Consider the following 12,899-nt stretch of genomic DNA (forward strand, 5'->3'; position numbering starts at 1 on the left):
TGAAAAAATACCACCATTGGGGGCAAGCATTTGATCAACATATTTCAGCTTTGATTAAGCCATACATGAGCTTGAATTGACTAGAAGCTCCTTGAATATTCTTTGGACATAGTCAATGGAACTTGTTGTCAGGGCCATGCTATCTAAATTGTCCAATATTAATGGAGGAATTGTATGCAAAAGGAAAAGCAACAAAAGAAATCCCTCCAGGGGCAGACATCCTGTGTGTATCTATGGAGACTTCCACTACATATGACAAGAAACAGCTGGAGATTAATTTCCCAAAGAAGGAAATCTGAAATATCTTCTATGGAACACATGTCCTTCACAGGTATACCCTGGCTTAATGCATGAGATTATAGACGCACTGGAAACAAACAGAAAATTAAGAGAGGAGAAAAAGTTGATATCGAAAATTCCAATTCTGGTTTCAGCAATTGCGAGATACATATTCACCTTTACATATTGGAAAATCAGGGGACCATCCGAAGTGGTAGCACTGAATTGAATCTGCTCCAACTCTTATACGTCTTTGTCTGCAGGAGAATTTCAGTACATCTCCAACTTTGTAAGTGCGTTTCTTGGGCTCAACATTTAATAAGCTGTCTATTTGGGGAATACTGCATTCTCTTTCTATAAACAAGATCAAATAATTTAATCAGATTATATAATCATTTTTATATATGTCATGTAAAAATGAGGTGCTAGGAACTGCATATACAGAGGGACACTAGACAAAATCTTCTTCCTTGAAAAATGCTACATGTTAGGTTTTATACACCCTCTAAATCCATATGAGACTCTTTGAGCTGTATTAAGATATTGAACAGCGATATTTGTACCCAGAAAATTTATTTGTAAAGTCAACTTTCTTATACTAGATCTGATGTTATCACTGACATTTATAACATTTAATGTTACATTTTCCGTACTCTCAAAACATAAAGTACTCTCCCACATTAAAAAAAACTAATGCTACAATTCTTAAATTGCACACCTATAAATACTTGGTAATTTTATTTAAAGTAATTTGAGAACCAGAACACACAAAAGAGACATTTCTAATGCATTTTAGTTAGAGGAACATTAAAAACTGCCTAATTAATATTCTGCATGTTCAGAAATCAAACTGAAACTTGAAATAAAATGAAGAAACACGTTTGAGGCCATATCGTATGGCTAGGTGTATTCTAGGCATTCTGAATATTTCTATAATATACAAATGTCTATTCTTATTATAACTGTAATTTATACTAGCTACTAATAAATTGTTAATTATTCTCATTCAAATAAGTAATGTGTAAAATATCCCTTAATACTTGTCAAATTTGTGACATTGCTAAATATTATGAAAAATGCATTATTTTATTTAGAATTTTTCCATCTTGCAAATTAATTTATAAAATTAAAAATTAATTTAAAAATTAGAGTCATACTAAAAAGAAACGTTTTACTAACTAAAAGTCATGTATTAAAACACTCATAAAATTAGGTGTGTTAACTATTTTTAAAACTAATGTCACAAAAATAATAACTCAATAAATTTGCTCTTGTTTTTGTTTTAATGTTGATTCTTGAAGTTTAGTTGAGAAGATAACACTTAACGAGAACCACTTGGATTACTCCCCTAAAATTCGATTCCAATCATCTACATAGCAGTTCTTTTATTTGTATGTCTCTCTGTTTATATATTTTGTGGTCATTTTACATAAATTATCCATCTCATCACATTACGAAAGACACTGCCTTAACAACAACAACAACAGAGCTTGGCTGTTGACTATTTTATAAGTGTTATATTTATATAAAGATAATGACTTAAGAAATGTGATTTAAAGATTTTGAATGGGCATACTATGAATTAGAGATATTTGGCTTTGCCCCTAAAAGTCAAAATCCTAAATCCTAGCACTGATGATTGGAAACATGAGTATGAATTTTTTACTCTGAAGTGTACATTTATTTAAGATTGCTGTAAACATTGTTGGGCTTAAGTGGCTTATGACAGCAACGATTGTTTGGAAATCTCTCCCCAAAGGACAGAACACCCAGGATATTGGAAATAAACTCAGATATCAGCCAATCTGGTTGCACTTTTCTGCTACATGTTTGAGGGAAGTTATTTGAAAAGACTAGTAAACTGTGATTTGTTCATTTGATATTTGGAGGCCTACACCGTGCTGGAGAATTCCTAGCAATGTGTTCACAAGGTCATAAGTTTTTATAAAATTTGCAATAGAAAGCCATGTTGGCCACATCAGTTTCCACTGCTGTCTCTGTCACTCCAACTTCTTCTCCTTCATGTTTCCTGTCATGTGGTGACGTTGGAAACACCAGCAGAATTATATGGTCATGATTTTGCATTCTTTTTTAAAGAAGGCCCCTCAAAATGTAAAAGCTTCCGGCTTCCTAAAACCTGGATCTGCCTCTAATCCCAGAAAAGAAATTCATGATCATCTTGAAAGCTTTCCACTTTACTTAGAATAAAATCCAAACTCTTTATGATCCATCCTTTGCCTGCACTTCCAATGTCATCTTATATCTCTCTCCCCCTCTCAATCCAGACTCCAGGCTTTATGATCTTTGAATTGTTTAAATAGCTCAAGTTCTTTGCTGCCTCAGCTGTGGACAGACCCCTATCTCTATCCTGAATGGTTGTCACCCTTTCTTTGCATAGATGCCTTCCTATATAAAGTAGATCCATCCATCCTCTCCTATTTTCAAAGTTCTTGCATTCTTTTGTTCCTCTGAACACAGTCATATATCAAATATATTTAAAATATTTTTATCATTTGTTCATTATTTGCCTTAATTCATTGATTTTTTCATACTGGAATGAAAGGTCTCAAAAGGCAGACCCATGTTTGCATTTTTCACCATTTTCTCCTAGCCTATTTCTAGCCCATGATAGGTGTTTGCTGTCAGCGTGAATCCAATTCACTGGGACCAAGACACTGCTAAGCAAGTCTACCTCAGCTCTATAATGAGCTCACTGTGTGTCTCTCACAAGTCTCTATTTCAAACCTTTTCTACTCTACCTAGTGTGCCCTCTCCTCCTTTCCCCATGCACCACTCAATCTCAGATGACTTTGTCTTGTATTTCAAAGGAAAATAGAAACCATCAGCTCCTGCTTCTCCCCAGCATTACATTTACACTTCTCTTTTCCTTCCTTCCTCCTGTGAAAAGTTGGAAGTAGCCCCATCACTGCCAAACCCTATTACTTCCACAGGAGCTCTGGTTCCCTTTCTCTCCCACCTTCACAGGGAACTATCCGCCTCATGTATTCCATGTCTCCCTGCTTCCTTCTCTACTGCATCCTCATCAGCATTCAGTCCACTCTCATGTCTCCCATCTTTAAAAAAAAAAAATACTCCCTTGGGCTGGCCCGGTGGGGTAGTGGTTAAGTTTGTGCACTCTGCTTCAGCAGCCCAGGATTCGCAGGTTGCAGACCTACACACCGCTCATCAAGCCATGCTGTGCTGGTGTCACATATACAAAGTAGAGGAACATTGGCACAAATGTTAGCTCAAGGTCAATCTTCCTCATCAAAAAAAGAAACAACAATACTTCCTTGAGTGTATAATTTCCTCTAACAACATTCTGAATTTCCTATTTTGTGGCACAGTCAACCTTGAAAGAATTTTGCCCACATGTTGTATGAAATTTCTTACTAATCATTTTTCTTCAGTAAATTCTATTTAGGTTCTGCCTCATGTATTCCATCCAAAATTGTTTTTGCTACCCTTATTATTGGCCTTGATGTAGCCAAATCCACCATATTTTTACAGTCTCCTAACTGGACATATCTACTGAATTAGAAATGTTCACCACTCAATTTGTCATAATAATGTAATTAGCTTATAATTCATTAGGTTTATCTTTGGCAGGTACTGTGGCAAGAGGTTTATAAGGATAATTTAGTCTATTAGTCAAAACAATCCTTTGAAATATTATGACAATTGTAAATATTAAAACACTTTTCAGATAAGGAAGAGTGAAGAGAGCTTCAAATAGGCGTGGCTGCTGACCTAAGATACATGCTTAGCGAGTGGTGGAGCGGGAAGTAGAACCCGGCCAGTCTGACTCCACACGCTTCACTACTAACCACTCTGTCTGTTTCCTCTGCCTTCAGTCATTTTCTTCTCCTCATATCTGTGACAATATTCACTAGTACAGTTTTCTTCTGATTCTCTGAGTCCTTTTTTCTATCTACTTTGCCTTCTCTTCCTCTTCCCTGTGACACCTAAATGTTGGGAAGCTGCAGGGCTGAGTCCTGAGCTCTCTTTTCCTTTCATTCTTTATTCTTTTCCAATGTGATATCATCATTTGCATCGTGATAATCCCACATGTATATCTCTTGCCTAGACCTACATATCTAAACTGTGGTTTACATATCTGATTTTGATTGCCCATGAGCAGCTCAACCATAATGTGTCCAAGGCAAAAGTTGGGATGTTCCTTTCAAAGTGCTCTCCCTCCTCCAGAACCACTTCACCAAAAGACGTTGCCATTTACCTGCCTGCTTAAAAAATAAAGTCAAATAAACATGTGAGTCCCTTGACCTCTTAATCTTTTTCATACCCAACATTTGAAACATTACCTATGTTTCTACCACCAAAACATATCCCAAATCTTTCCTCTGCTCTGCATCTCTCAGCCATCACCCTATCCCAATCCCTACCCTTTTTCACCCACATGGACTCCTGAATCTTCTCTTGTTCATCACAAGCACAGCATAAAAAAAAAAGAAAACCTTCAAAAGTCCAAAGAAATTTATATTGTTCCTTTCCTTAAAACTCCTTTATGGCTTTTCATCCATCCCAAAATTAATACAGATGCTAACATGCCCTGAAATAACCTGGACAGTCTTTCCTTTGTCACCTCTCCAGCCTCAGCTCATAAAATTCTCCCACACCTTGAATAGAATCAACTCACACTGGTATTTCCCAAATATTGTTTTGTTTTCAATGCTTTCCACATACTGTTCCTTTGGCTTGGAACACTCTACATCTACTCAGTTTACTACACATTCATCTACAGATTCCAGCCCCGGAAAACAGACAGCTGATGGGCAAACATAAAAGAGATTCCTGTAATAGTCCACAGGATTTTTCAAAGTCAGAAAATAAAAAGTTCTTCTCAGGACCTGCAGAAATTAATGCTCAAGGTGGGAGGGGTAAAACTGAAACAGAAGCCAAATACCTGAGTAAGTTGTAAGTAACTGTAATTTTGGTAATGAGTGCCGTGTTTAAATAATATGAAAGTTTGCCTTTGGAATAACAAAAACAATTATACTTTAATCACAAATCTATGATACATATGGCTCAGGATTAAAGCACGGTGTTAAAGGTAGCTTGTTATCTCTGGGCTTCAAAACAACCTCTGCTCCCAGTTTTTAATAAATCAGAAGGTGACACCTTGATTTTAATCATTGTTCCTTCAATATGAATCTTGATAATTCAAACTTTTCACAAATTAATGTTAATTTTGTTCGTCTTGAAAAAAAGAACAACTGACAAAACAATACTTACCATAACATGTGGGTGTATCAGACCAGCCATCGTTACCACAAACTATGGAACCTGTGGTGCGTCCATCTCTGCTCTCATAGCCATCACGGCACACGTAGTCCAATCTGTCATTGAGCTTAAACCATGTTCTATCACTTTTGGCTCTGGCCTTCTCAAATAGTGGCATATCACAAGATTCTAATGCGTAATAGAATGGAAGATTTCACTTCTAATATTATTAAATGAACAAGCTGAATGAGTATGTCCCATACGAAAGGGAAGTAAAAGACTCTATCAATTAGTATATGCTAATAAATTAAATATCAAATGGAAATAATCTGAGAATGTCAGTGATAAATCATTGTCCTGAAAATCTAACTCAAAAAAGAGTTTCTACATAACATTTTTCGCATCACTTAAACTCTCTGAAAAATTCATTTTAAGAATATTTTTCTCAGTTCAACTATACTCATGTTTTTGTCCCATGTTAGTTATAACATAGGCCAGTGCATTTTTTAGCAAAGTGGAATAGCATTGTGTGAATTAAGATGACCAACTTATTAGCAGTCATGTCACATATGCTAGAGAAAAAGGATTAGTTGAATTAAAAGATTAATTTTCAACAATGCAAGTAAATTTTTTAAATTTCTGTAAAACTCAGTTTTAAAACATTCTAATTTTTAAAGCACACATGCTGATTTTGCTTTCTCAAATATTTTCCTAAATGCTTTGTGTTCTTTTATACTTATCAAGATTGAATATAGAGAGAGTTCTATTGCTTATAATTAGTTATAAGAAAGTAAATTGTTAAAAAATAGTCTCAGGGGGCCGGTCCAGTGACGCAAGCGTTTAAGTGCGCGCTCAGCTGCAGCTGCCTGGGGTTCCCCGGTTCAGATCCCGGCCGCGCACCAACGCACTGCTTGTTAAGCCATGCTGTGGCCACGTTCCATATAAAGTAGAGGAAGATGGGCACGGATGTTAGCCCAGGGCCAATCTTTCTCAGCAAAAAAGAGGAGGATTAGCATCGGATGTTAGCTCAGGGTTGGTCCTCCTCACAAAAAAATAATAATAATAATAATAATACTTTCAGTTTTCACTAACATTATACTAGAGTGATGTTAATAAAGGTTTAAATAATTTATCTCAAATTATATAATGTGTTATAAAGCCAGCTAGCTTAAGATTTAGAAAAAGAAAGCAAAACTAAAAACATACTAATAAAAATTTATTTAACCGAGACATTTTCTCTTCCACAATAAGCGTGTTGTAATGGATAGCTGATCACAATTCAGTATAAAATGAATTTCATATGGAGGCAACTTTTCTCATTTTTTCTTTGGCTAGTGCCCATAGTAAGCAAAGAGACTGAAAAAAATGAAATGAAAACAGCAAAAATGGATATTTTAAATATCCCTTTAACTTAAAGTAAATATGTTAAATATCATTTCAAAAAATGTTATTGTGTGGATTTAGGATAATAAGATAAACTGAGCAAATTGTTTTTAGAAAATATTCATAAACGTCTAGGTAATGGGACAGGGAAATCTTTCAACACAGAAAAATTTGGTACCATCTAGAAGTGTTTCTCAATCTCCACTAATAAGATGTCTAGGAAGAACTCCTAAGAGAGAGGATTTTTCAGAAGTGGACCTATCCTGCAGTATAAAACAAGTAAATCATAAATAGTCTAAGATTATGCATTATGAACCCACCTCTTCGCTTAAAAAAATAACTCTCCTGTCTAGCAGCAAAGACTGAGACATGAAAGTCTGATCACCTTGAAGCAGGTACAACAGGTACAAAGGTCTCAGCTAATAATAAATGAGTTTACACCAGAATACACATAAGTCTTCCTAAGTAGATTTGAAATGACCAGAGGTCTTAAAGAGGGAACACTTGAACTGAAAGATGCACTCATATTATACCACACCAGTAATTAATCTTAAAAGGCAAAGTATCATATATTCTTCTCAAAGTTTTTTTATTTGTCTTTTCAAGTGGAACCACCTCAGACCTCCCAAAAAAGAATTAAAGTAAACTTTTGTACAACGATCATCAGGATGAAGATTAATAACATAGTCCATTACTTACTGATGCATGTGGGCTGAGCTGACCATCCTCTTTGCAGACATGTAATTGATCCTGATGCTTTACCATCTGCTGTTACATAGCCTGGTTTACACTTATATCGTGCTCGTTTATTTAAGGGATATGTAAAGTCAGATTCAGAAATAAATCCATTCTCAATTTCTATATCTGATTTTGAACATGTTTCTAAAAGGGGGAAAGCTTAAGGAAAAGACAAGTATATGTCATTTGTAAATGATAACCTGGAAAAATCCTAACCATCCAAGTTCTTGTGCAAAGAAAATAGGCTATGAGTTTCCACAATATTAAATCAAGATAATTTATTCAAATTTGGGAGGAACAAAACAAGATTTAAAATACTCAGAATCTCTTCTAAGAAATTATGAGAAATCTGTTGGTCTAATGGATCTAGATCTTACAGTGTGCCAGAGCTCTCCTAGTAATGGGTCCTTTCCTGGAACTTGTGTTCAATATTGCCTAATTTGGATGTCTTAAGCAAACCCAGAACTCAGTTAACCAGTTGGGGTATCTCAGATCAGATGATGATCTCAGAGGATCTTCCACCACAGCAACCACAGCCTTTGGCCCTGAGATTTTCAAATGTCGATCATCATAATTGGGTGCTTAAAACTATATGGATACAAGGAGTTCACTGAAGATGGAAAAGATCAACACATTCATTGATCTTGGAAGGCCAAAATGATGATTCGTCAAGTTACGTACAAGTTCACTTGAAACAGTAAAAGTAGACTTTTGTCCTTTACTGCATCTCCGCCCAGGACTCAGCTTCATTTATTTAATAACTCATAGATAAAGAAGACAGCAAAAGAGAAAACATTAAGTACTTTTAAATGAATAATAATAAAAACATGTTAAATAAAATTTTGTGAATTGACACTAAGGTAGTGCTGAGAGGGAAATTTTACCATTAAATAGCTATATTAGAAAAGAATAAAGACTGAAAATCAAGAATTGTTTGCACTTTAAGAAATCAAAAAAGAAAAGCAAACAAAACCCAATATAAGTATAAATTTGAAAAAACTATAGAAAAGTTAGTAAGATGGTGGAATAGGATGGCTCGACCTCTCCTCCCCACACACAAACCGAATTAACAGCTACAGGTGTATCAATTCCCTTTATTAGAAATACAAATCTGGTTGAGAGATTCCTGCAGACAAGGCAAGTGAGAAAATGGTAAGGGGTAGGAGAAACTGCAATACAGTCTCATCATAAATCCCACCCCTGGCACAGCACCATCCAGCTGGGAGGGAATGCCCAACTCACAGCTTCTCCTTGAGGAACAAACGGTTGGAACCCTATATCTTGTGTCCCAAGTTTCCAACTGCTACTCCAGGATCTGGCTTCTAAGTCACCTGACTGGGAGGTAAAGGGCCCAGCATATGCTAGTCTCCTGGGGACTACAGAGGACCAAGTGTCAGTTATGAATGAGTGTGTGAGCACTTCTCACAGTTCAGCCCCCAGCTAAGTGCAGAGTGAGCAGATCATAAAGCCCAGCAGCCAGTTCCCCATGGAAGGAGTTAGATCACGCATCTAGACCCTCATCTTTTCCAGATGCTGCCTGAAGAACTGTCTTCTAACTAACCTGTTTCTGAGAGCTGACGAAGACCACAATTGGCTAGATGCCTAGGGGCTCCAGAGAGCAAAATAATGGCTTGACAGAGCATGCGGTTTGAAGGAGTGTGCATGCATTGCCACAACTCCTCTCCCCACCTCAGTGCAGAGTGAGTGGAATGAGAAACTCCAGCTCCCAGCCTCACCCTGAGTAGAGAAGGAACTGGACCACACATCTAATACCTCAAATTTTCTGGCTTTCTTGAGGGCCTGGCTTCTATCTTGCCTATCTCAGGACACTGATGAGACTTGGCTTACTCTAGACTCCTGGGGAATGCTAAACACAAAGACCACAGGTTGGATGAGCAAACAGTTTTGAGAAGCACCCAGAATCTCTGTCTTGGCCAATGATGATAGATTCTTCTACAATCAGGAGGAAGACAAGTGTGCCCACTCTCACCACTTTTATTCAATATGTACTGGAGGTCCTAGCCAAGCAATTAATCTACAAAAAGTGGTGAAAGTGGTAAAGGGGCACAAATCTGCGGTGACAGATGGCAACTAGACTTTTGGTGGTGAACACAAGGTAATCTATACAGAAGTTAAAATATAATTACATCTGAAATTTATATCGTGTAATAAACCAATCTTACCTTAATAAGAAATTTAAACATTAACAAAATTAAAAATATAAAAAAGAAATAAAAGGCATCCAAATTAGGAAGGAAGAAATAAAATTATCTCTTTATACAGAAGACACGATATTATGTGTACAAAATCCTACAGATTGACCAAAGCTGTTAGAACTAATAAACAACTTCAACAAGTTACAGGAAACAAAATCAACATACAAAAATTAGTAACATTTCTACACACTAACAACAAACTATCTGAAAAGGGAATTAATAAAACAATCACATTTACATTAACGACAGAAAGAATGTAATGCTGAGGAATAAACTTAACCAAATTAGTGAACAACTTGTATACTGAAAATTATAAAATATGAATGAAGAAAATTAAAGAAGACATAAATAGAAAGACATCCAGTGTTCATGGATTGGAGTCTTCAATATTGTTAAATGTCCATACTACCCTAAGTGACCTACAGATTCAATGCAATCCTAATCAAAACCCAATGGCATTCTTTCCAGACATAGAAAAAACAAACCTAAAATTAATAGGTAACTACAAAAGACCTGAATAGCCAAAGCAATCTTGAGCGAGAACAAAGCTGAGGATATCACACTTCCTGAGTTCAAAATATATTACAAAGCTACACTAATCAAAACAGTATGGTACTGGCATAAAAACAGACAAATAGATCAGTGGAAAAAGATAGAGAACCCAGAAATAAATCCACACATAAACGGTCACCTGATCTTCAGGAAGGGTGCCAAGACACACCATGGGGAAAGGACAGTTTCTTCAACAAATAGTGTTGTGAGAACTAGATATCCACGTACAGAAGAATAAAACTGGGTCCTTATCTTACACCATATACAAAAATCTACTCAAACTTACTATATTGTTGTCAATTTCTCCTCTTCAAACCTGTCAATATTTGCTGTACATGTTTAGGAGTTCTGATGTGGAGTGCATATATGTTTACCATGTTATATCTTCGTGATGAATTGACTCTTTTATTATTATCTAATGACCTTCTTTGTCTCTAGAGACAGTTTTAGACATGAAGTCAATTTTTTTGTATTTAAGTATAGCGACTCCTACTTCTTTTGGTTGTCATTTGCATGAAATATCCTTTTCCATGCCTTCACTTCTATTTGTCTTTAAATCTGAAATGAGTCTTTCATTGATAGTATATCATCTGTTCTTGTTTTTTTAGTCGTTCAGGTACTCTTTGTCTTTTGTCGTTGTTGTTTATTGCAGTAACATTGGTGTATAACATTGTATAAATTTCAGGTGTACATCATTATACTTCTATTTCTGCATGGATTACATCATGTTCACCACCCAAATACTAACTATAACCCACCACACACATGTGCCAAATTATCCCTTTCGCCCTCCTCCCTCCCCTCTTCTGCTCTGGTAACCACCATTCCAATCTCTGTCTCTATGTGTTTGTTTGTTGTTGTTATTATCTGCTACTTAATGAGTGAGATCATACGGTATTTGACCTTCTCCCTCAGACTTATTTCATTTTGCATAATACCCTCAATGTCCATCCATGTTGTCACAAATGGCTGGATTTCATCATTTCTTATGGCTGAGTAGCATTCCATTGTGTATATATACCACATCTTCTTTATCCATTCATCCCTTGATGGGCACTTAGGTTGCTTCCAAGCCTTGGCTATTGTGAATAACGCTGAAATGAACACATGGGTGCATGTATCTTTACACATTGGTGTTTTCAAGTTCTTTGTATAATTAGCGAGCAGTGGAATAGCTGGATCATATGGTAGTTCTATCCTTAATTTTTTGAGGAATCTCCATACTGTTTTCCACCAGTTTACACTCCCACCAGCAGTGTGTGAGAGTTCCCTTCTCTCCACATCCTCTGCAACACATGTTGTTTCCTGTCTTGTTAATTATAGCCATTCTGACAGGCATGAGGGGATATCTCATTGCAGTTTTGATTTGCATTTCCCTGATAGTTAGTGATTTTGAACATCTTTTCATGTGTCTGTTGACCGTCTGTATATCTTCTTTGGAGAAATGTCTGTTCAGGTCTTTTGCCCATTTTTTAATTGAGTTGTTAGTTTTTTTGTTGTTGAGATGCATGAGTTCTTTATATATTTTGGAGATTAAGCCCTTTCAGATGTATGGTTTGCAAATATCTTCTCCCGATTGTTAGGTTGTCTTTTCGTTTTGTTCATGGTTTCCTTTGCTGTGCAGAAGCTTTTCAGTTTGATGTAGTCCCACCTGTTCATCTTTTCTATTGTTTCTCTTGCCTAGTCACACATGGTGCTTGAAAATATGTTGCTAAGACCGATGTCGAAGAGCGAACTGCCTATGTTTTCTTCTAGAAGTTTCACAGTTTCAGGTCTTACATTCAAGTCTTTAATCCATCTGGAGCCGATTTTTGTGTATGGTGTAAGGTAAGGGTCTATTTTCATTTTTTTGCATGTAACTATCCAGTTTTGCCAACACCATTTGTTGAAGAGACTTTCTTTTCTCCATTGTGTGTTCTTGGCTCCTTTGTCGAAGATTAGCTGTCCATAAATGTGTGGGTTTATTTCTGGGCTTTCGATTCTATTCCATTGATCTGTGTGTCTGTTTTTGTGCCAGTACCATGCTGTTTTGGTTACTATAGCTTTGTAGTATATTTTGAAATCAGGGAGTGTGATACCTCCAGCTTTGTTCTTTTTTCTCAGGATTCCTTTAGCTATTCGGGGTCTTTTCTTGTTCCATATGAATTTTAGGATTCTTTGTTCTATTTCTGTGAAAAATGTTGTTGGAACTTTGATCAGGATTGCATTGAATATATAGAATGCTTTAGGAAGTATGGACATCTTAACTATGTTAATTCTTCCAATCCGAGAGCATGGAATATCTTTCCATTTCTTTGTGTCTTCTTCAATTTCTTTCAGCAATATTTTATAGTTTTCGGTGTACAGATCTTTCACCTCTTGGGTTAAGTTTATTCCTAGGTATTTTATTCTTTTGTTGCAATTGTAAATGGGATTGTATTCTTAGTTCCTCTTTCTGCTACGTCATTCTTATTGTATAGAAACGCAACTGATTTCTGTATGTTGATTTTG

At 36.2% G+C, this 12,899-nt stretch overlaps 1 protein-coding gene across 1 annotated transcript in view; it reads right to left on the reverse strand.

Annotated features, from left to right (window-relative positions):
- The window catches only part of LOC101393840 (complement factor H-like), a 160,776-nt gene that overhangs the window by 19,899 nt on the left and 127,978 nt on the right, over positions 1–12,899 (reverse strand). The window contains exons 10-12 of the mRNA XM_087424350.1: positions 7,603–7,800; positions 5,533–5,709; positions 457–633 (exon numbers count right to left, since the gene is read on the reverse strand). Coding sequence (XP_087280476.1) covers positions 457–633; positions 5,533–5,709; positions 7,603–7,800 — 552 coding nt within the window. The remainder of the gene's footprint in view (positions 1–456; positions 634–5,532; positions 5,710–7,602; positions 7,801–12,899) is intronic.

This window comes from Ceratotherium simum, chromosome 36 (assembly GCF_057802395.1).
Source record: "Ceratotherium simum simum isolate JZ-2026a chromosome 36, ASM5780239v1, whole genome shotgun sequence".
In the NCBI taxonomy this organism is placed as follows: Eukaryota; Metazoa; Chordata; class Mammalia; order Perissodactyla; family Rhinocerotidae; genus Ceratotherium; species Ceratotherium simum.